This window comes from Aspergillus vadensis (genome assembly GCF_003184925.1).
Source record: "Aspergillus vadensis CBS 113365 unplaced genomic scaffold BO88scaffold_27, whole genome shotgun sequence".
Classification (NCBI taxonomy): Eukaryota; Fungi; Ascomycota; class Eurotiomycetes; order Eurotiales; family Aspergillaceae; genus Aspergillus; species Aspergillus vadensis.
This window is the reverse complement of record NW_020292065.1, coordinates 83,939-106,098: the sequence shown is the minus strand read 5'-3', so window position 1 is coordinate 106,098 and position 22,160 is coordinate 83,939. Positions and strand designations below refer to the sequence as shown.

The 22,160-nt window shown below is 52.6% G+C and overlaps 11 protein-coding genes across 11 annotated transcripts; 6 read left to right on the top strand and 5 right to left on the bottom strand.

Moving 5' to 3' along the window:
* The first annotated feature begins 447 nt into the window (after positions 1–447).
* Positions 448–2,328, top strand: BO88DRAFT_446539 (carbon-nitrogen hydrolase family protein). Its single transcript, XM_025710296.1, has 3 exons — positions 448–901; positions 964–1,403; positions 1,461–2,328. The coding sequence occupies exons 1-3, from the start codon at positions 729–731 to the stop codon at positions 1,859–1,861; spliced, it is 1,014 nt and encodes a 337-aa protein (XP_025558751.1). The 5' UTR covers positions 448–728; the 3' UTR covers positions 1,862–2,328.
* A 73-nt stretch (positions 2,329–2,401) lies between these two features.
* BO88DRAFT_349426 (glycoside hydrolase family 95 protein) lies at positions 2,402–4,870 on the top strand (the record flags this gene model as incomplete). The annotated part of the gene is made up of 3 exons (XM_025703450.1): positions 2,402–2,871; positions 2,919–3,142; positions 3,192–4,870. 3 exons carry the CDS (start codon positions 2,402–2,404, stop codon positions 4,868–4,870), a joined length of 2,373 nt encoding a protein of 790 aa, XP_025558750.1.
* Positions 4,849–6,260, bottom strand: BO88DRAFT_407961 (TatD family hydrolase). Its single transcript, XM_025707582.1, has 2 exons — positions 5,897–6,260; positions 4,849–5,842 (listed from the first exon to the last, which is right to left on the bottom strand). The coding sequence occupies exons 1-2, from the start codon at positions 5,930–5,932 to the stop codon at positions 4,925–4,927; spliced, it is 954 nt and encodes a 317-aa protein (XP_025558749.1). The 5' UTR covers positions 5,933–6,260; the 3' UTR covers positions 4,849–4,924.
* A 318-nt stretch (positions 6,261–6,578) lies between these two features.
* BO88DRAFT_349790 (FAD/NAD(P)-binding domain-containing protein) lies at positions 6,579–8,150 on the bottom strand (the record flags this gene model as incomplete). The annotated part of the gene is made up of 8 exons (XM_025703470.1): positions 6,579–6,661; positions 6,708–6,908; positions 6,957–7,148; positions 7,203–7,455; positions 7,505–7,690; positions 7,738–7,812; positions 7,859–7,984; positions 8,043–8,150. The coding sequence occupies 8 exons, from the start codon at positions 8,148–8,150 to the stop codon at positions 6,579–6,581; spliced, it is 1,224 nt and encodes a 407-aa protein (XP_025558748.1).
* A 719-nt stretch (positions 8,151–8,869) lies between these two features.
* BO88DRAFT_446537 (MFS general substrate transporter) lies at positions 8,870–10,487 on the bottom strand (the record flags this gene model as incomplete). Its single annotated transcript, XM_025710295.1, has 4 exons — positions 8,870–9,067; positions 9,130–9,860; positions 9,911–10,057; positions 10,115–10,487. The coding sequence occupies 4 exons, from the start codon at positions 10,485–10,487 to the stop codon at positions 8,870–8,872; spliced, it is 1,449 nt and encodes a 482-aa protein (XP_025558747.1).
* Positions 10,488–11,145: 658 nt separating this feature from the next.
* Positions 11,146–12,410, top strand: BO88DRAFT_471869 (amidohydrolase 2). The gene has a single exon (XM_025711723.1). The coding sequence runs from the start codon at positions 11,378–11,380 to the stop codon at positions 12,275–12,277; it is 900 nt and encodes a 299-aa protein (XP_025558746.1). The 5' UTR covers positions 11,146–11,377; the 3' UTR covers positions 12,278–12,410.
* A 246-nt stretch (positions 12,411–12,656) lies between these two features.
* BO88DRAFT_407960 (isoflavone reductase family protein) lies at positions 12,657–13,862 on the top strand. Its single transcript, XM_025707581.1, has 3 exons — positions 12,657–12,931; positions 12,996–13,362; positions 13,423–13,862. Exons 1-3 carry the CDS (start codon positions 12,703–12,705, stop codon positions 13,784–13,786), a joined length of 960 nt encoding a protein of 319 aa, XP_025558745.1. The 5' UTR covers positions 12,657–12,702; the 3' UTR covers positions 13,787–13,862.
* Positions 13,863–15,095: 1,233 nt separating this feature from the next.
* Positions 15,096–17,699, top strand: BO88DRAFT_446535 (nitrogen assimilation transcription factor NirA). Its single transcript, XM_025710294.1, has 3 exons — positions 15,096–15,544; positions 15,629–17,385; positions 17,437–17,699. The coding sequence occupies exons 1-3, from the start codon at positions 15,390–15,392 to the stop codon at positions 17,649–17,651; spliced, it is 2,127 nt and encodes a 708-aa protein (XP_025558744.1). The 5' UTR covers positions 15,096–15,389; the 3' UTR covers positions 17,652–17,699.
* Positions 17,700–17,766: 67 nt separating this feature from the next.
* Positions 17,767–18,710, bottom strand: BO88DRAFT_396027 (aldolase; the record flags this gene model as incomplete). Its single annotated transcript, XM_025705213.1, has 2 exons — positions 17,767–18,386; positions 18,443–18,710. 2 exons carry the CDS (start codon positions 18,708–18,710, stop codon positions 17,767–17,769), a joined length of 888 nt encoding a protein of 295 aa, XP_025558743.1.
* Positions 18,711–19,200: 490 nt separating this feature from the next.
* On the top strand, positions 19,201–20,347 carry BO88DRAFT_373136 (NAD(P)H-quinone oxidoreductase; the record flags this gene model as incomplete). The annotated part of the gene is made up of 4 exons (XM_025704258.1): positions 19,201–19,438; positions 19,487–19,542; positions 19,592–19,678; positions 19,730–20,347. Coding segments are annotated over 4 exons (999 nt in total), but the record flags the coding sequence as incomplete, so codon positions are not given.
* A 219-nt stretch (positions 20,348–20,566) lies between these two features.
* Positions 20,567–21,893, bottom strand: BO88DRAFT_349532 (zinc-dependent alcohol dehydrogenase; the record flags this gene model as incomplete). Its single annotated transcript, XM_025703457.1, has 6 exons — positions 20,567–20,799; positions 20,850–20,985; positions 21,036–21,156; positions 21,213–21,303; positions 21,362–21,445; positions 21,503–21,893. 6 exons carry the CDS (start codon positions 21,891–21,893, stop codon positions 20,567–20,569), a joined length of 1,056 nt encoding a protein of 351 aa, XP_025558741.1.
* Between the last annotated feature and the right edge of the window lie 267 nt (positions 21,894–22,160).

Genomic DNA, 22,160 nt, shown 5'->3' with positions numbered 1-22,160 from the left:
GGTCAGTATTACTTTCCGCAGTAATCTCTCTGCCTCCTCGGTTAGATAACTCTTCAAGGTTCAGGTAATGAGGGGGAAACTGCACCATGTAAGATCCGTGGCCTCTGCTGGAACCATCGCCAAGAAGGCAAAACCCCGACCGTGAGTATAATCAGCATCTATCTCATCGTCAACTCGGGCAAAAGCACCACGTTTCAAACCCACAAGGGGCTCATTAACAGAGTGGATAGTTGTCAGATTCAACTGATCCACTGCTCCCACTACACCGGATCTCAACCCCTAATAAAGCAGCTGCGCCGCATCCCCATCCATTATTTGACCTCGTCTTCACTGCTCTTCGCGATCGAGCCAATCGGAGTCTCTCGGATGGGGCGGTTTCCAATGGAAGAGAATGAAATGCCCCCTATCCCCATGTCCAGATACAACTACGTAGCAAGTAATCCCAAATCGTTCTTTCACATGGTCATGGGCGAGCCTCAAACAGCCTTCTCACCTTCATAGCCCAGTCTTGTGTAGATTGACACTGCCGATCGTATTCAGCTGCTCAACTCCTCGTCAGCTGGTCGCTTTGACCTCCGCTTTGTGATCACTTCAGCCGCAATCAAATGGCACTCTGCTAGTAGTAACACATCACATAAAAGATCTGGTGTTCTCCCTGCTTGACTCGCACAGTTCACTCTCATAACTTATATCATCACATACTACGCACAGACTTTATACTAGCAATCATGCCAGCTTCCAACAAGGTCCGTGTCGCCGTCACCCAACACGAACCCGTCTGGCTGGATCTGCACGCCACCGTCGATAAAACCTGCCGATTGATCGCCGAGGCGGCAGGCAATGGCGCCCAGCTAATCGCTTTCCCCGAATGTTGGCTACCGGGGTATCCAGCATGGATCTGGTTCGCATGATCCTTAATCCTATGATTACTTTGCGACCGTATATGTACTAACCATTGGGCAGGTGTCGCCCCGTCGACATGGGCCTGTTCACCACTTACCTCAAAAACTCCCTCTCGTATGACTCGGAGCACATGCGCCGCATCTGCAATGCCGCTGCCCAGCACAAGATCACCGTCGTCCTGGGTTTGTCGGAGCGCGATGGCAACTCCCTCTATATCGGCCAGTGCACAATCGATTCCACAGGCAAGATCGTGATGCGTCGGCGCAAGATGAAGCCCACTCATATGGAACGCACCGTGTTCGGCGAATCTTCCGGGCGGAGTCTTCTAAACGTCGTCGATCTGCCGATTGGTAAAGTGGGTGCCCTCTCGTGCTGGGAACACATTCAACCACTGCTCAAATATCACACCATGATCCAAGGGGAGGAAATCCATGTCTCCGCCTGGCCAGTTCTACATCCCCATATGGGGGGCGAGTCACTCTGGGGCATGTCGCAGGAAGGTGAGATGCCATTTATAATCACCAAGATCTACCGCGCAAAGCTGACATAGGCTCCAGGTGGAATGGGTGCATCTCAAGTATATGCGCTGGAGTCGGCATCATTCGTTCTGCTCACGACCGCCGTGCTGGGTCCCAGCTGCGTCGAGAAGATGAACTTGTCTCCGCCGTGGGATACCCTGGGAGGAGGCGCGTCCGCCGTCATCGCCCCTGATGGCCGCCGGCTGACAGAGCCATTGCCCTCTAATGAAGAAGGATTCGTGTATGCAGATGTGGATCTGGATTTAATCTTGTCGTGCCGGCACTTTGTGGATGCCTGTGGCCATTATAGCCGTCCCGACCTGTTGTGGCTGGGGGTCGACACGCGCGAGAAAACACAACACCGACCGGAAGGACAGGCAGACATCGCCACAAGCAATCCGGATACTTATTCAGGCCCTGTTGAAGAGGAAAGTACCTGAGGCTATCCCTGCTTTAACTGGCCTGCATCGGAGCCCCGCAGAAGATATACAATACCAGTGGTGGACTCAGCAAACACGTTCCTTATTTCAGCCACTCTGACCATGTCTTGAAAATAAATTAATACGAATGAAAAAAAGTACTGAATCTAAGACCATGTCCCATGTGGCGTACTTTTCTTCGAGCACCTCTGGATTTAGATGTCACTCAGACTAAGCAATGTTTGCTTCTCCGGTCGGCACCAAGTGCAGCCCGGAAGACAACCGGATAAATCTGGGATGAGCTAACATGATGCTGCAGCTCAACTGCTAATGGTCCTGCCGATCAGGGCGCTTCTTCACCCGCTCGAGCACCTCTGATTTGTGGAATCCCACCACTCCCTGTAGTTCCGTGGCTGCACTCCTCTGTATTCCTATGCAATCGTGTTTTTGCTTCAATGTAACTCATTCACACTCTCGGATAAATGCACGGTTATTCTATATATTCTTCGTCTCCTACTTGTAGATGATAGTCCACCCACATGCACCGATGCGCCTCCAACGATGCGTCCCTTCTACTCCGCCTTAGTAACAGTCATTCCCCTGGTTCTGGGCAACTTTGATGCCTCCCATGTCTCTTGGTACACCACCCCGGCCAACAACTTCACCTCCACCCTCCCCATCGGCAATGGCAGACTGGGCGCCGCCATCTGGGGTACTGCGACCGAGAATGTCACCCTCAATGAAAATTCCATCTGGAGTGGTCCGTTCATCAACCGCGTCAATCCCCGCTCATATGATGCCCTCTGGCCAGTTCGGTCGCTTCTGGCACAGGGGAACCTGACCGAGGGGAATGATGCTACCCTTGCAAATATGGTCGGCATTCCGGATTCGCCGCAGTCGTACAGTGCCCTGGGATCGCTGGTCCTGGATTTTGGCCATGACCAGGTCGGGATAAGTAATTACACCAGATACCTAGATTTAAGGACTGGGGCGGCAGTGGTGGAGTATACTTATCGTGATGTGCAATATCGGTATGTTTCTATGGTGTGATAAAGCGGGTATTGGCTGACGAAGATAGACGAGAGTATGTGGCCAGCTATCCGGATGGTGTCCTTGCTGTGCGGTTGTCGTCAAGCCAGCCAGAGAGTTTGAACGTGGCTTCTTCGCTGGCTCGAGATCGATATGTCAGTTCCAATAATGCAGCCGTCTCCGACGATGGCGGGGTGTTGACGCTGGGGGCTTACTCGAACAACGTTTCCGATCCCATTCAATTCACGGCCGAGGCCAGATTTGTCTCTGACGGTCAGTAGTAAGTGGGTATAATATCTAAATGAGATGCTGACTCGGATAGGGCGGGCTACGAGCAATGGCACATATCTTATTATTCAGAATGCGTCCACGATAGACATTATCATCGATACCGAAACTTCCTATCGCTACACAACTCCAGGAAAGTGGGAAGCAGAAATAAAAGCAAAGCTCGACACTGCCTTGAGCTCGGGTTTTTCTACCGTTAAGCAAAATGCGATCGCCGATTATTCAACTCTGGCGCAGCGAGTGGACCTAAACCTGGGCTCCTCTGGCTCAGCGGGCAACCTGCCCACCGACACTCGATTGGTAAATTATCGCACTAATCCTAACAGCGACCCTGAGCTAGCTGCCCTCATGTTCCACTTTGGCCGGCACTCGTTGATCGCCTCGTCACGCGCCACCGAGTCACCGGCCCTACCGGCCAATCTGCAGGGTCTATGGAACCAGGACTTCGATCCCGCCTGGGGTGGACGATTCACTATCGACATCAACCTCGAAATGAATTACTGGCCAGCAGAGGTCACTAACCTGGCTGACACCTTCTCCCCGTTTATTGATCTGCTGGACATCGTGCATGACCGAGGCCTGGATGTAGCTGAAAGCATGTACCACTGCAGCAACGGCGGGTATGTCCTTCACCACAACACCGACCTCTGGGGCGATGCTGCTCCTGTCGATAATGGGACAACCTGGACGATGTGGCCTATGGGCGGGGCATGGCTGTCGGCTAATCTAATTGAACATTATCGATTCACACGGGATGAGGCTGTTCTCCGGGACCGCATCTGGCCTCTTTTACAGAGTGCTGCGAGATTCTACTATTGCTATCTCTTCCCCTTTGAGGGCTACCTTAGTACCGGACCATCACTGTCCCCGGAGGCCTCATATATTGTCCCGGATGGTATGACCACAGCAGGCAACGAAGAGGGCATAGACATTGCCCCGACGATGGACAATTCCTTGCTCCACGAACTGTTCCAGGCTGTCATTGAAACTTGCGACGTGCTGGGCATCAACAACACAGACTGCACCACCGCTGCAAAGTATCTCGCAAAGATCAAACCACCACAAATCGGATCCTCCGGTCGCATCCTAGAATGGCGACTGGACTACGAAGAATCCGACCCCGGCCATCGACACATGAGTCCGATCTTCGGTCTGTTCCCTGGCGATCAAATGGCCCCACTCGTCAACGAAACGCTCGCCACAGCCGCCAAAGCGTTCCTGGATTGGCGCATTGCACACGGCAGCGGAAGCACCGGCTGGTCGCGCACCTGGACGATGAACCTGTATGCCCGGCTGTTTGACGGCGACCAGGTCTGGAACCATACGCAGATCTATCTGCAAAGGTTTCCGAGTCCGAACTTATGGAACACGGATTCCGGCCCGGATACGGTGTTCCAGATTGATGGGAACTTCGGGTTTACCTCCGGAATTGCGGAAATGTTATTGCAGAGCTACAAGGTCGTACATTTGCTGCCGGCGCTTCCGGCCGCTGTGCCGACAGGACATGTATCGGGCTTGGTGGCTAGGGGGAACTTTGTCGTTGATATGGCATGGTCGGAGGGTGTCCTGACAGGGGCTAATATCACTTCGCGGAGTGGCAAAATATTAGATATTCGTGTCCAGGATGGGTTGGATTTCACAGTCAACGGGGAAAGATATACGGGAGGTATACAGACAGATGCTGGAAAGGTGTATACTGTTGTGCCTGTCTAGTATATACACATCTGTTATATGTACAGAATACATCTCTCTGCAGTTGTATATAATCTACTGCCGTACTCCCAACCCAAACATCCTGACACTATTCTCCCACGCTGCATCCGCCACCTCTTGCACCGAAATCCCTTTCACCCCCGCAACCACCATCGCCACCCTCTCCATAAAACAGCTCTCATTTCTATTCTTCACCATCTGGCCCAAAATAAACTTATTATGTTTCCGAACCGGTGGCATTTCCCTCGCCTTCTCTAGAAACCGGGCGATCTTCTCATCCCCACTCAATACCTCACACCACGGCGCATCCGTCTCCAATTGCAACTTCTCCAGAGGAATCGCCTTCACCATCTCCAATTGCTCCTCCGTCCGGAAACATACCCCATTCACACTGACATCTAGTCCCAGCTCATCGGTCAATTGCCGCATCTCGCTCACAGAGCCAGTGAAGGAATGAACCAGTCCGCCCTTGGGTAGCCGGGGTAGATACGGACGAATAATCTCGATGAAATCGGCACAGGATTCCCGAACATGCAGGAACAGCGGAAGCTGGAATTCCACTGCTAGATCGAGTTGATCCTTGAATGCTCGAGCCTGCGTCTCCTTGTCGGCGCGGTCGAGATACTCGTAGTCCAGACCGATTTCGCCGAATGCTACGAGCGGGGAATTCTCCTCGCGGAGGAGGGATTGGCCTAGTTCGCGGATCTGGGAGAGATAGGATGATTCCTTGGTGGAGGCGTAGATCTCTCCTGCATGGTACGGGTGCACGCCTAGTGTGAGAGTGCATGTTTCTGGATGTTGACGGACGAGTTCCAGGTTGCGGTGGAAACCTTCTAGGTTCATGGTGGTCAACATCATTTTTTCGCAGTTGTAGGCTTTGGCCCTCTGGATGACCTCCCCGAAGTCGCAGGGGTGGTATTGTTTGCCGCGGTAGATGCCTTGGAACTGGTCGGCCGTGTAGGTTACCGCTACCTATCTACTTGTTAGTGGGGATGAAGGGCATTATTGTGTTCTGATTGGGCTTACATCGGCGAAGCGGAGGGGCTTTGTGTCTGTGGCCATCGTTGCAAAGATGGCTGTCTGGCCTTGCTTGATTGGGGGCCTTGAAGCGTATATATTATGGAGGAAAATAGCGTTATTCTATGATTCTAATAGCCGATCTAGGATATCTGGGTGTTAGAAGGGTAAGTGTGGAGAGTGGTGCTGCCTGCAGCTTGTCTGGGGTAAGGCGTGAAAATTTTCTTGTGAGGTGCTTGGCACATCCGACGATCTCCAACATGATGCTTCTCGCAACCACCCCTTCCTGTGCAAATAGACGCTTTTCATATGCAATATTGAGTCTTTGGGTATGCTTTTCGCTAAGTTCAGTTGTCCTTGGCGTGTATTAAGAGGCAATGGTCAAGCTGTTAATCAAATATATATTTATTTCTGCGGGAACACTGCTGTTCATGCCGCCGGGGGGGTGGGTGGCAACACGATAGATCCATAACATCAATGTAACTGCTAATAAGAAATTGTAAATCCATTCTATCTAGCAGACGGAAGTAAGGTATGTACAACTATCTAACACGTCTTGTGCACACTCAACACCTATAATACATTTCCAAGACCCTTTCCTTCAAAGCTTTATGAGGTGGCCAATTGAGTATGTGGTTGAAACGCCGAGCTCGTAGGTCAGCACCAGATCAGCAATGATCATGTAATAAATCTAATGTGAAGCAAGTAGCTCTCCCGAGCTTTGCACCTCGTTATGCGAAAACAATATTCCCATGAATTTGACCATCTCGGCAGCTGCAACCGTCAGACTTTCTTCCTCAGCAAGTTGGGATAAACTCACCTGTAATGCGCTTGACGGTCGTGTCATTCTCATCGACTCCATTAATGCGTGTATACTCCAGGACCAGGTCGACACGCGATCGTCTTGCTTTCTCGTATAGGGCCAACCGAGCTGGGATCTCGTGAACTGGGGTTCCAGCCGGGAGCAGCACCGCTAGGGATACCGCGTCTTCGATGGCCATGGCACCTCCTTGACCCATGTCTGTTATCGTTAGCTTATGCGATGACCCTCTTAAGATGATGAACCTACAAGGCTGGAATGGGTGTGCTGCGTCGCCCAGTAGAGCAGAGAATCCTCTCACCCACGATGGGAGAGACTTCATATCGAACAACTCCCAGACCTTGAGATTCTCGTCCGCTGCGTGGACGAGCTCCCTGACTTCGGGACTAAACCCGGAGAATCCAGTGACAAGAGCATTCTTGTTTCCGACCGCTTGCCAGCCTGCGGTAACCGTTAGCGACAACACTCAAATTCAACAATCGGCAAAGGGCATACCTTCAGCGGCATCACCAGCTTCGGCAGTGGGAAGGAAAGCACAAAGATTGAACATCGTATTGTCCGAGCAAGGGTAAGCCACAAGTCGGCGATCATCACCAGCCCATTCGATAAACACTCCGGGATCGCGCACAATCTCCTGGGTGGCAGGGAGATGGCGCAACTTGTCTGTCGGGAGAAGCCACCGGAAACACGATTTACCAGCCGGGAATGGAGGAGGCGGCGTCTGTCCGATCACCTCACGGACGACGGACTATATGTGGTAAGTCGACACTCAATGAATAATGAATGCATTTACATACGCGCAGACCGTCAGCCCCAAGAAGAAGATCCGCTTCATGTCTCTCGCCGTTGTCGAGAGTCACGGAAGGGCGCGGGCTGTCAACATCGATGTTAACGATCTTGCAGCCCATGTGGAGAGTGGCTGTCTGGATGGCGCGCTGCTTGAGGTAGTTGTGCAGGTCGACTCGGTGGACCAGATACCATTCCTGGTTTATTAGTGAGAATTGTCCCAAGACTTGTATGGAGGACATACTGCTTGCCATTTCTGCCGGATTTCGGCAAAGTCTTTCAGGTACTTCAAGTTTCCGAAATGGTCATATCGGTGAATCTATACCGTCAGTAGGTATGCAGACATCAAGCACCGCCAGGTATACCTGTTCCAACAAGGTGCCACCAAAGTCTTTGGGGTCAATGCCCAGCCAGTTCAGCAAAGCAGTGCAATTGGGAGGCACATGGATGGCGGCGCCCGTCTCCCGGGCGAATGAGGATTTTTCGATGATCTGCAGTCCTCAGTATATCTTTCAGGAGTCGATGCATGTATAGACGTAGTTGACGTACCACAACTTGATGGCCCTGCTGGCCCAAAGCAATGGCGGCCGTCAACCCCGCAATGCCGGCACCGACGATGAGGACCTGCAGCGGTCGGGATTCCTGAGAGATGGTCATTGGATAGATACAATCTTTTAGTGTGGTGCTAAATTTCTGGTGAAAATGGTAGTTCCATCCCTGCTTCCTGAACAGCTTTTAATGCAGGGTGAAGACATCCCCAGCAGGTCGGAGATGAGGACTCGGGGAGTTGCTCGGAGATACGGTATCCGGCGGAATCTGCTATTCTGTCCTGTCCTATAAAGCTCGAGAGGCCAAATAGAACCCTATGCTCTACACCGTCAAATCGCTCGTTCCATGGTTGCTCCACCGGGCCGCCGATCTTTCCTCGATGCCGCAGTGAATCCATGGATCCGTCGCCGTCCTAAGTATTTTCCCCGCCACGCGGCTCATTCTTTTTCCTGCCACAGGGACCCTTTGGGGTGGACTGATCCAGCGCAGCGCTTCGATTGGTATTCAGATAAGAGCCAACGCCGAAATATTCTCTAACTATGCAGTGCATGTGCATGGGACCAGGGTGAAAGTTCCGTTGCGGGAACAGGGTCCGACCCTCGTTCATGCTCCTCAACATTTCACTATCGGTTCCTATTCTACAGGACAGGAAAGTATTGTCTTATCTCTAGAGCATGGCCCAGAGAGTGTAATAATCAGGCCAGACAGTGCGATTGTCTATCATTCCAGGAAATTCAGAACGGTGAAGCAGTGCTTTAGATTTCACTTTGTAGCATTTCGAATCCGCCAGCCCCCATAAAACTTGAGCATAAAAAACATATCATGAATTAAGGCTTGGTATCCTCAACATGAGTCGAACCACCCCTCTCGGCATCTGCCTCCTGTGCCTTGAAATCGGTTTTATCGATCACTTCCATCTCGGCATGTGTTGCAGGGACGGTAGCATTTGGATCCTCCCGGTCCCAGCTCTTGTTCAAGCTGTTCAGCGGCATGAGCGTCAGAGTCAAAACCAAGCAGAAGATAACCTAATGGCACTACTATTAGCAAATCTCAGTTCAAGACACACGTAGTAACCGTGTATACTTACAATTCCCACCAGGATCATTTGCGTCTTCGCATAATCCGGTGACCCGTCAGCAGTAGGGAACCGCTCTCCCAGCGACGTTTCGATCGTGGGTGCGATCGACGATACTGCATTGCCGATGTTGTACGCCACACCAGTAAAGGCAGCTCTGATGCCAGGATGAGGACACAACTGCTGCAACAAGTTTCCCAAGTTACCGATCGCAGCACCGTAGAAAAATTGCAAGAAGAAGGCCCCGAGAGCGAGAAGTCCCCATCTCGTGGGCAGCGTCCATAGTGGTAACCACGGAGCAATAAGCAGTCCTGCGATCGCTGCCACCCATTTGGCGCTCACTTTGTGCGAAAGGAACCCGCCGACCACGCCGCCCAGGATACCTCCAATCTGGAGAATGCAGGTCACCCATGTCTCTTCTAGGATGTTCAGCTTGCGTTGGCTGACGAGGAAGGTCGGGTAGAGATCCATAGTGCCGTGGCCCATGGTAGCCAGACAGGAGGTCAGGCAGCAGGCGTAGATGAAGGCCTTGTAGTGATAGCGTAGCACATAGGCGAGCTTCTTATGGAACGGAAGATTTCCTCCCACAGCTGCGCGGGAATCTTGGACCGGTCCGTTGGCGTGTTCTTCGTCTTGAGTGGCCGGAGAGGCAACGCTATAATAGGGGGTCACCGCGTGAAGGATGGCGATAGGGACTGTCAAGCCGGCGCAAAGCCAGAAAAGAGAGCGCCAACCGTAGCCATCTTTCAAAATGGTGAGTAGTGATCGAAGGAAAGGGAAACTGTCAGCTTACTCATAGCCAGATGCAAGCCTGATGCAAAGAGATAGCCGGACGAGAAGCCTTGCTGCGTGAAGCCAGCCACCACACCACGGGATTTTTCCGGCACTGCTTCCAGCACCGTCGCCATGGACAACCCATATGTACCACCGTAGGCAACCCCTGGGGAAGTTAGCACCGTCACTGTCAACCGTTTCAGTACTCATCTGCAACACCCACCAAAGAGAAACCGGAATCCGATCAGCTGGGGAAAAGTCTGCGAGAACCCCGTGGCGATAGTGAAGCCGCACATGAGTATAAGGTCAATGAGCATGGGAATCTTCCGCCCGTACTGATCAGACAGGATACCAAAGAATACTGCTCCCACAGCACGGGACAGCATAGTAGTGGTATTGGCTTCTGAGACATTGGTCTCAGCAACGTCAAGAGCTTCCGCCACGGTGCTGAGAGTAAATGGGAGGGCATAGTATTGTAGAGAGCCCAGGGTCCAGCACGCCCAACAAGCCAGCCAGATTAACGCCTGGACAGGCTTCATGTGCAGCGTGGACGCGATCTCCCTGGGGAGGGCGGCGAGGGTGGCAAGGATGTTCATGATGAAAGTGGACAGAGAGCTTGAGGGAGTGGTCGAGGACAAGATCGAAACCTCCCTCGAGCGAGGCAACGTTTATACCTCAATCTGGGACACCGTACTTGGCATCATCTTGGCATATGGGGAATCCTAGATGTGCGGGGGAAGACGCAATAGACAGGGTCTAGCAGCTGGTTGGGTTTTGGCCTTAGCGAGGTGGGTTTGACATGTATCTCCCCTCATCGTTCGCCAATCGCCAGCTGCAGACGCTCACCGAACCGGTTGCACAGTAAGATTGCGGCATAACTGTGCAGATACCATGACGGTGTTCGAGCAGATCTAGTGATGCAAGTCGGCTGTGAAAGCTTTGACCGATCGGAAACATCTGAGCCCCCATCGGTGTTCCTGCTCTTCGCCGATATCGAGCCCTAGATGCTTGATATCAACCAACCGATTCCCCTTCGTCCTTGATGACAGTCTCACTGTATCGCGCGATCATGACCACTAAATTGTCGCCACCACGACGTGGTCTGATCAAATGCCGATCCCCCAGTTCCCCAGTTTCCATCCACAAGGGTAATCCCAAGAAGCAGGCGTCCTGCGGGGGTTGGTTGTCCTTGAGATCCAACAGAATGGCACGACGGACAACGATAGTCCGCACGACGGCTGCGGCGCCGGTCCGGGACGGGCAGATGGAGCATCAAGCTCCAACCAATGAAGCATCCATGCGAAGTCAGCTGGTAGCAACATATATGTCGGTCGTGCATGCATATCTCGCTTGGGATAGACGTTGTCTCTTCATTTCAGCTTAGGCTGCCCAGAATCACCGCAAGTTGAGTTCGCGTCTGCCTCCAAGTTGATAAGTCTTATTCCGACCATTTGTCTGGCCTGATCACCCTCCCCGCTCACTTACCATGGCCGAGCTCGTCCCCGAAAACGCGTGGGATACCCATATTCATGTCTTTGATCCCAAGAAATTTCCCTATGCCGTGCCACGCTCGTACACGCCCCAGGCCGCCCAGATGGCTGAGTATCCGACAGTCATCACGGGCTGCAGGAACATTGTGATCGTCCACGCCTCCATGCAAGGGGCCTCACCGGCCCCGTTGGTCGATACTCTGTCCAAGCAGCAAGAGATGCCCGGCTACACTCTCCGGGGCCTGGCGACCATCGACCCCTTCACCGTCACCGATGAACAGCTGGACGCGTTACATGCCGCTGGAGTGCGCGGAGCGCGCTTGCACGAGATGGCCTGGGGCCACGGCAAACAGAGCGGTGGCACCGACATCATCAAGAAGGTGGAAGCTCTGGCCCACCGGCTGGCTCGGTTGGGATGGGCTATTGGCATCTTCTGCCCTGTCAGTGCCTGGGCTGCCATGGCGGAGACGATCCGCAACATGGATCCTCGGATCCAGATGGTGGCTGATCATTTTGGGGGTACGTTCCCTGGGGAGGAAAACTCTGCTGAGTTTGCCACGTTCCTGGACCTGATCCGGGAAAAGCGAGTCTGGGTGAAGGTCTCAGGCTTCGAGCGACTGTACCACGGTCACGAAAGTGGCATGAAGGCCATCGAGCCCATCGCGAAGGCAGTGATCCAGGCCGGTCCGGATCGCATCATCTTTGGCACAGATTGGCCTCATACGCAGTTAGGAGTGACACGCAAAGGCAAGACTGACCAGCAGCGGTTGGAAGAGGTGGAGGGATTCCGGGAGGTTGACGATGCCGGGCATATCCGGACGTTGCGTGAATGGATCCCCGATGAGGAAACCTGGCAGAACCTGTGGGTCAACAACCCAGCCAGATTGTTTCAGTAGTTCATGAATTGGATGTATCTAGATGACGTCTTTTTATGTCGCCACGAGGAATCATTGCGTGCTTTTCTCCTATCGCTTTATCTCCTATGAATCCGATCGCCGCAGAGGTATGGAGCTTGGATGGAGGACTAGTAAAATACGTAGAATAGAATATCTGAGGTCTGCCAGGAGCGAATCGCGAATACTACAGTAATATTTCTATGTACAATCTATGATACTATAGCAATTAACGTACGTCCGAGCACTGACAATAAGATAAAGTCACATCTGGTTTCTAATCGCCGATTCGCCGATCCGAGCCCGCGGGGTGGAATTGCCATGGATAGCCGGACTGCGGGGACGGGCCTTTATTATAAATCCAAATTGCCAGCTTCCACATCAACCAGCACATTTCATCCGAACCGTCTTTCTACCACACGGTCACGATGTCTGATAAGTCCAATCTTCTAATGTTCGGTGCCACTGGCACCATTGGCAAGTATATTATCGAAGCGATTGTCAACGCCCGGGATTCCTTCGGTCGCATCGCCATCTTCACTAGCCCCAACACCATCAGCAGCAAGCCCGACGAGCTCAATGCCCTGCGTCAGAAGGGAGTCGACATCTTGATTGGTGATGTTGGTAATCGCGAGGATGTACTCAAGGCATATGCAGGTACATCACTGCCGTGTTCTTCCGTGTTATTACATATGCAACTTAAACTAATCTGCTACACCAGGGGTGGACACCGTCATCTCCGCGCTCGGTCGCGGAGCCATCGCAGCTCAAATTCCTCTGATCCAACTGGCCAACGAAACTCCCAATATCAGGCGCTTCCTGCCATCTGAATATGGCACGGATATTGAATACAGCCCTGCCTCTCAGCACGAGAAGCCCCACCAACAAAAACTGAAAGTCCGTGCAGCTCTTAGAGAGGTCCGCAGCACCCTGGAGTACGCCTACGTGGTGACTGGGCCCTATGCCGATTTTCCTTTTTTCTTGGGTCGGTCCAGCAATTCCAAGGCAGGCAGTTTCGATGTGTTGGCTAAGAAGGCTGTCATCGTGGGAGATGAGCATGGCAAAATTAGCGTCACGGCACGTACAGAGTATGGTGACCCCTGGGCTGATATTGATCTTCCTAATTCAATATAGCTAATGGAATATAGCGTTGGTAAGTTTGTTGTGCATGCCCTCACCCACTGGGAGGCCGCTCGCAACCGCGCACTCAAAGTCAACTCATTCACCACCACGCCGGCCGACGCCTTGTCCGAGTTTGAACGTCAGACCGGTACCAAGTGGAGCGTCGAGTATACCTCACTAGATGAGCTGCGGGCTTTGGAGAAAGAGGCGTGGGAGAAGGAGGACCCCGTAGCTACGGTCTACACACTTCGGCGCATCTGGGCGGAGGGGGGCACACTGTATGAGCGCCGGGATAACCAAGATATTGGCGTGACGGAGACGAGAGGCCTGCAAGAGTTGGTGACTGACTCTATCCGGGCACAAATCGAGGGGGTCCCAGCCAAGCATTGAATTATGGCCAGATATATGCTTTCCATAGGATGTATTGTTTGTATCCCACCTGCTCCAATGCCAGATATTCCTTGGTCATTCGTTTGCCTTCCGATTAACAACGAGTGGGCATATTCAGAGAAATAGCTCCTAAGCGGTAGATAATACTCCCCTATGTAGAACCCACCGGGCCAAGCCGCATAATACCGGTGGGCGAACCCATTAGCAGGGCTGAAACTCCGTTGATGGCGTCAGGGTATTGCTTGGGGGCTTTGGGACTTCACGCGCACTGGCCGGGTCGAAGATTGCTTGGCGTCGTACGAGGTACCTCTCGTCCATGTCAGGTAGAATGCACTCCTTGTTGATACACGACCTGCACCATCACCAACTGGTTGTTGGTCGAGTCGAAAAACAACTTCACATCAACAAGCGGACTTCAGCACCCTGTGCGTATATACCTCCGAGACTCTGCCTGATGTTCATCCGAGGGGTGGTATGAGACGAATTTTGGTCCTTGGCATTTCCTAGCCAACGTGTCTTGCCGCGTTCGATTGGATATTGAGACGGTATCGGGGATGTGGGGGAACGCTTCAAAGGGAGACAGACGCAGTTGTCTTTTCTTCTACACCTCGAGCCAAGTCTCCAGCAAAGTTAGGGATCACGGGGGTGGGGGCAAGGGAGTATCTGGCTATGGTGGTGAGGCCCAATCAGCAGCGTACCAAGAATGCTTAAAATCAGTAAATGTGGCTTAGTATAGTCTTGGTGTGATGACACTCATCCTGGGTAGCCGGGAGTTGTGTTGTAGCCATGGTGACAACTTCACACTATCACCGCCTGAATCGAAACCGCCATATCGCACAGCATGGCCGTCAATACCTAGCGACCTCATGGACGCCTTTTCATTGCGGTACAAAGGACTGTCGCGACCTCTCTGACGGAGGATAACCCTCCGTGCGGCGTCTCGCGTACACGGGCAATGCTGGTGCGAGCTGCATCGAGACGCAGTATGGCCATAGTGCTACCTCCGGTGTGACCTCCTCACTTCGATGTCTCAAGCGACAGGGATCTGACCGTCTGGCGAGTGGGGATAATTGTGGATCGGGGTTGAGATGTTGTGATCAGTTGATATCCCGGGAGTTTACGGACCGAAATTCTCCGTTCATCTAGTCTAGAAGAGGCTAGCGTTGTATGGTGTCGTCCTCGTGACTATCTGGCCAATAAGAGCGTGCTTTGGGTTATTACTCAGCGGGGCATCCCCTCGTCCCAAAGAGGAAGGACACTGGACTGAGCAGCAGCCCTCAATTCGACATCAACATTTACCCCCTGTTGAGTATAGAGTGCGGGGATATCCAATACCAATTCTCGATAGACGTCCAAGCTCTGTATCTCGGGAATTACTTCGCTTAATTTCCTCCCCTGCACGGTCTTCCCCGCAGATGTCAGATCGGTCACTGCGTCATGCTGGCTGTGCCCCCCAACTAGCTCCTCTTGGCTGCCCCAGATTATCGGCTCCCTACTGTCTCTGAATTAGCCCGTCCTGGCCACGCTGCTTTACTGTCCGTAACCCCCCTCTCATCTCCTTCTGTCTGCCTTTTTCTCCGAGCAAGGTCGGCCATGTGCGGAAATGAGTCCCAAGCGCCAATCTTCTCCGACCACCCCCCGGGCCTGTCAATTCTGTCGCGTCCGCAAGATCCGTTGTGACAACGAGAAGCCCACCTGTGGCTCCTGTCAGCGTCATGATCGACAGTGTGTCTATGTGGTCGACCCACCCCGCCAGAGGTAGGTGTTCATCCCACCTGGATGCCTCTCGCCATCCATGGCTGCAATTATCTTGCCACGCCTGCGCTGACGCTGCTGCCCCAGGCCGTCGCGAGCTCTCATCAATGCCGCTCACCGCCAGAGGCGTGCGGCGGAAAATGTGATCATTGCTCTGAAAAAGGCTGATCCGGTTGCTCGAGCTGCTATCCTGGATTCGATCCATGTCAAGGACGGCGTCCTGCAATTGCCGGCATCATTGGCCGGCCTCGGTGCCAATATCAACGACATTCCCGTCTCCCAACCCACCCAAGCCTCGGACAATAGCTCAAATTTATACAGTACGCCCAATGACGAATTGAATGATAGTACCTCCGAAGACGAGGACTACGATCCCACCACCTTTCTCTCCCGCGATGAATGCGGCACCGTCGGCATCTTTGGCCCGTCGTCGGCGTTGCATGCCCGGAGTCCCCTGGGCCTAGCCAACAGTGCCAACTCACGACCTGCCGCAGAGCCGGATCGATACCAGCTTATCGCCGAGGCTGCCCTCCAGCGCCAACGTGAACCTGATCTGCGACGTCTGCCGACCATTGGAGGGATACCGTCCGAGTTGGCTCTGCATCTGCTCGATCTGCACTGGAACCGGCAGCATCACACATTTCTGCTGACCTATCGCCCTGCCTTTATGCGTGACCTCGTCACTGGCGGCCCCTACTGCTCAGACTTTCTGCTTAACGCCGTCTTCGCTTGTTCGAGCAAGTTCTCGACCCGGGTTGAGGTGCGGGAAGATCCGCAACGGCCCGAATCAGCCGGCAAACGGTTCTTCGATCGCTGTGATCAATTGCTGGCAGAACAGTCGCTCTTGACCCATTCGAGCATCCCGACCATTGCCGGTTTGATCATGCTTGGCAGTACCTTCAATGCCCGGGGACAGACTTCCAAAGGCTGGCTCTATACGGGATTCGCCCTGCGTATGGTATACGACCTTGGCCTGCATCTGGATTGCAAGGAGGTTGCTGCCAGTGCGGAGGATATCGAGGTTCGACGCCGGGTCTTTTGGGCGGCCTTTATTTGTGATAAACTCCAGAGTTTGTACTTCGGACGTCCATTCACGATTCAGCTGCGTGATGCGCATGTGTCGCGAGACTTTATGGATACCTTTGAAGAGAACGAGCTGTGGATGCCATACATCGATCCCCTGAAACCAGACAGTACTGCTCGTTCTCACGTGCCCACGCGCATCTACTCCGTGACCGTGTTTCAGCAGCTATGTTCCCTGTCCAAGATCATGACCAGCATTATAGACCGCTTTTACATGGCTGGTGCCACTGGAAGCAAGACGCGCAAGCATCTGGAACTCATTGACCGTCGCCTGGAAGCTTGGTATCGTAAATTGCCGGCAGAGCTGCGATTTGAGCCCTGGGCAGACGATGGCCAGTCACCGCACGCCACTGTAGCACCCAATGTCATTATCCTGCTAACTACCTACAACGCCCTCATTATCTTACTCCATCGTCCGTTCATGGGTAGCGGGCATCTGCGCTCCGATGACCCGCCCGCGGACTCTTGGGAGCGTTGTGTCACCGCTGCTCGCAACATCACCAGCCTGGCGCTGGCCTATCGATCAGCCTACTCGCTGCGTCGAGCAAACTACATGCTCAGCTACGCGGTCTATGTAGCCTGCACCATCCACGCGCGCAATCCAGCTATCCGGGAAAGCACGCGTCGGAAAGAGGCATCGTCCCCGCTGACGGTGTGTCTGCGTTGTCTGGACGAGCTGGCCATCCCTAACTGTGGTGTGTCCGCGCCATCAAAAATTATTCGCCGGCTCATGGAAGCCAACGGCATGTCCATCCAAACTGGTAAGCACTGCACAGACATCAAGAAACCTCAAACCCACTAATGATGTGTAGGATGTGACCCGGCTATTCAAGACCCCTTCCAGGTAGACATCAACTTAGACTTTCAGACCTTCCCGGGTCTGGATTTCAGTCCTGCGCGACTGGATCATGCCAATCAGATATCTGGCTTCCAGGACTTCAATCAGGACCTGGACCTGTTGTTCGGGTTCATGAATGAGCCCGACGTGTCCATATCCTCCATGTTCACCGGAGTTGTACCCTATTAGCGACGTGTATATAGACCACAGTTCAAAATAGAAAGTCCGGGATTTGAGCCCGATGTTCAATAGAACGCATAAAATACATCACATCATCAAAACATCACATCGTAGCGCAGTAAACTCACTCTAACACACTCGGATCCTCCTTAACCGCCTGGTCATAATACGGCTGAAACGCCAACCACATCTTACTCGAGTTTCCACTCTTCCTATGCGTCATCTCTGCCTCCTCTTTGTTGATGTAGACCTTCTCCCACCCCGGTCCGGCCGCCGCATTGGCCATCATCTGCGCATGACAGCACCGGTCGAGGGCAATAAACAGGAAGGCTGCCTCATCGACCGTTCTACCGCAAGTAATCATACCGTGGTTCTGCAGAATCACACTGCGGCAGGTTGGACCGAGGGCCTTGGCGATGCGAGCCCCTTCTTCAGTGGAGAGCACGGTGCCTCCGTAGCGAGGGTACACGGCCAGATCGTTGTAGAAGCGCAGGGCGTCCTGGTACAGCATTTCGATGGGCCGCGCAAAGCAAGAGAACGCCTTCCCGTAGACGGAGTGTGCGTGGCATGCAGCGTTGAGGTCCGGTCGTGCTTTATGGATTTCGCTGTGGATAGCGAACGCAGGGCCATTGATGGGATGCTGGGCACCCCCGGGGAGAACTTCGCCGTTCTCGTTGACGAGGACGAGGTCGGAAACTTTGATCATGGAAAAGTGCATGCTGAGTGGGTTGATCCAAAAGTGGTCTATTGTAGGCTTCGTTAGTGGGTCGTTTGTTGCAGAGGGAAACATAGTCACTGACGAGGATTCAGGGGGTCGCGTAGCGAAATGTGTCCAGCCACTCCCTCGTCAAATCCCTGCCGGGCAAAGACACGGAAGGCTACGGCCAAATGCTGTTTCTGGTATGCCCGCTCATCTTCGATATTGTCGAAAGTCGGGGGCGAGCGGATCACAACCTTGCCCTCTTTGTCGCCTAGGAAGTGCACATCGTCGAAGAACGTATTGGTCGAAGCTGATCCATTACTGTGACCGTTCTGAGGGGCGGATTCAGTGACGGTGGTTGTAGCCATCGTTGTGGTTAACTTGTCAGTACTTTCGGTTTATATATAAAGTCTATGTAGCGAAGGTGGTGTAGACAAACGGGGTTAGTCAAAAAGAGGTAGGACCAGGATTAAATGCTTAGACAAGTCGATCGATTGATCCTGAGACAGGCGTATTTTATACCCTATCCACGTGCATGATTCCAGAAAGCATAGAATCTCCGTGTCAGCGGTCATTGCACTGGGTGAGCCAGTCGGAGCGGTAAATCCAGCGACGGAGGGTTGTTCTCCGTCGGACGGAGGTGTAGATCCGCCTCGGAAAGTGGCAAGTAATGGTCCATTTCTAACTCGACAATCTGTTTGTCTGGTCCCCGCAAGTGATGTCAGCGGGGGTGTGTTCGATCCGGCTTCTGCGCCATTATCATTATTATTTACTCCTCGCGCTGGTCACGTAGTATGTCTATTGACATCGCTTTTACCCCTTTACACAGCATCCCTACATCACAGCGCAATCGCCAACATGAAGGCCGTTGGGGTAAGAAACGGCAAAGGCAATGCCGATGCCCTCTTCATCGAAGATGGTGTGCCTGATCCCGTTCCGACGGGCAATCGCATCCTGGTTCGAATTAGAGCATTTGGTCTCAATCGCATGGACATAATGCAAAGAGAGGATCGCTATCCATATCCTTTGTTGCCCGAATCGGGGAAGATCATGGGAGTGGAATTTAGTGGAATTGTAGAAGAGAAGGGACCCGATTGTGAGCCAGTACATTCATCATTGCGAAGGCATTAGCTGACAGTAACAGGCTCCGGGGATTTCCAAGTGGGAGACAAGGTGTTCGGTCTTGCATACGGGGGTGCAGTAGGTGACTGTTCACACCGTTCATAAAATTGCAATTGACACGATATAGTATGCACAGAAGATCGCTGTGTCGGAGAAGATGCTCATGCATCTCCCTTCTACACTGAGCTTTGAAGAAGCTGCTGGTATCCCGGAGGTAGGATTAATAACCCTCATTGCATGCACTTCCACCCAACTGACCAGACAGACCTCTTTCACAGCTATCCAGGCCATTCATCTAGTCGGTAACCTTCAACCTGGCCAGTCGGTCCTCATCCATGCTGGTGCCTCTGGAGTCGGTCAATCTGCTATCCAGATCGCCAAAGTTGGCGGAGCATCAAAAATCTTCACTACTGCTGGGAGTGACGAGAAATGTAAATTGTGTCGCTCTCTTGGGGCGGACTTTGCGGTCAATTATCGCTCCGGAGAGGACTTCTCAGAAGTGGTGAAGCGGGAAACAGATGGACGCGGGGTGGACCTGATCGTGGATCTCGTAGGACGGGACTATTTTCACCAGAACATGGCCTCGGCAGCCATGGATTCTCGCATGGTCCTGGTTGCAGCTTTAAGCGGGAGCAAGGTGGATGACTTCGATCTGCGTGCATTGCTGAACAAGCGAATTTGGCTGATGGCTACAACGTTGAGAACGAGAACCGCTGATTATCAGGGACAGTTGCGTGATTTATTCTCTGAGAAGATTCTACCCCATATCAAGTCAGGCGAGGTGAAGACGACGGTAGATAAAGTGTTTCCATGGACTCAAGTATCGGATGCCCATAAGCGTTTGGAGTCGAATGTCAACGCTGGCAAGATCATCTGTCTGGTTAATGACGACTAAATAAATCTCACGTATAGCTTACAGATATGGTCAGATACGTGATGTGTATATACCTGCCCGCTGTACTCATGACACAATTACATAAGACATTAGCTGAGAGCGACACAAACTCTGAATTGAGTGTTAAGCTAGAAAGGGAAATGAAGAAGCTTAAATGGAACTCCAAGCTGTACGCAAGGACCGCTGGCAGAAGCATATCCGAAGTACTCATCTAAATTTGACCACATATCGACCGTCGGCCTCTCCTCTCTCGAGTGCTTGCAGACACGCCCCGATGTCCTCCAACCGCACCTCAACAATCATAGGTTTGACTCGACCATCGCGTACATACTGCAGTGCTTCGCGCGTATCCTCCATCGTTCCTGTGCTACTGCCAGTAAGACGTACACCACGAGCCACAAAGTATTCAGGGCCAACAGGAAAGTGCATCTTGTTCGGTGCTGGTAGAAAATCAGTACATGTGGAAGCACGGATGCATCACTTAGCTTACTGATTCCAATGCAGACTATGATTCCCATCTTCCGGACGTATGTCAGGGCTTGTTCATAAGCTCTACTACTAGAGCTAACAACGATTACTCCATGAGGACCTCCCTCAGTAACACGGATGACATCTGCTTTGAGATCCTGTAAGATTTCCGTTAGCCACATTCTGCCTAAGCCAGTAGTCTGCGTACTGGTGTCTCCATGAAATCAATGTATGCAGTGACTCCCAATTTGCAAGACAGCTCCCGTTTATTTGGGCCTGTGTCAATTCCAAGAACCCGCAGCCCGCTCGCTTTGGCGTATTGTATAGCCCTGGTTGGAGGTTAGCGTCCACGAACCTATGGGTACATGTTTGGAAGATATCTCACAAGTGGCCCAGCCCGCCTCCAGCTCCAATGATTGCTATCCACTGCCCAGGAGTGAGGCCACTAGTACGAATAGCTCTATATGCCGTTGTGCCTGAAATTCCCGCTATCCGTTAGCATCAACACGCTCGCATGGGGTCTTCCACTCATACCAGCACACAAGGTCGGCGCGGCTTCAGTCGCAGAGACATCTTCAGGGATGCGCATGAGATACTTCGAATTGACGATTGTGTATTCTTGCATATTTTAGCTATGGTCAGAACTTGGGACGTGGGTTTGTGATGAGATGGTACCTCCCCAGCATCCCTCAACATCCTTTCCACTAAGCTTTCTCGAGTCGCATAGCTGCTCATTCCCTTCGTGGCACATCTCGCAATTTTGGCAGACATCAAAGATCCACCGATGAGCGACTCGGTCTCCCAAGCGCCACTCTGAAGTATCTACATCCGGCCCGACAGCAACAATACGCCCAACACCCTCATGACCACAGACGTCAACCTTCCGTTGAAGGTAAGGAATACTCCGTCGCACGAGATGTAGGTCTGTCGCGCAGATACCGGTCGCTTCAATTAACACCACAACCTCCGAGTCATTAGGTGTTGGCAAGGGGCGCTCTTCGACTTTGATATGCTTGTTATCAATGCATACAGCCACTTTGCGAGTGGCTGGAATATCAGTACTCATGTTAAATACTGCTATGTCTGCCAAATGAGCATCCGCCTTTGTTGGCAAGATATCAAGATATCGATTTCATAAAACCTCTTTCTGAAGCCAACCATCGAGTTGTGAAACGTTCTTAAGGCTTGTATGGAAGCAGCCATCCGCCTGATATGGAGCCGAGGAGTGCGGGGTCTCCGCAAATGCTCGAGTAATTCAGGTAATGTATTCGGGGACAAGTGATCGACAGTCAATCTAGTTGCGAGGTTCGGTTATGACACCGGTGGCAAGGTG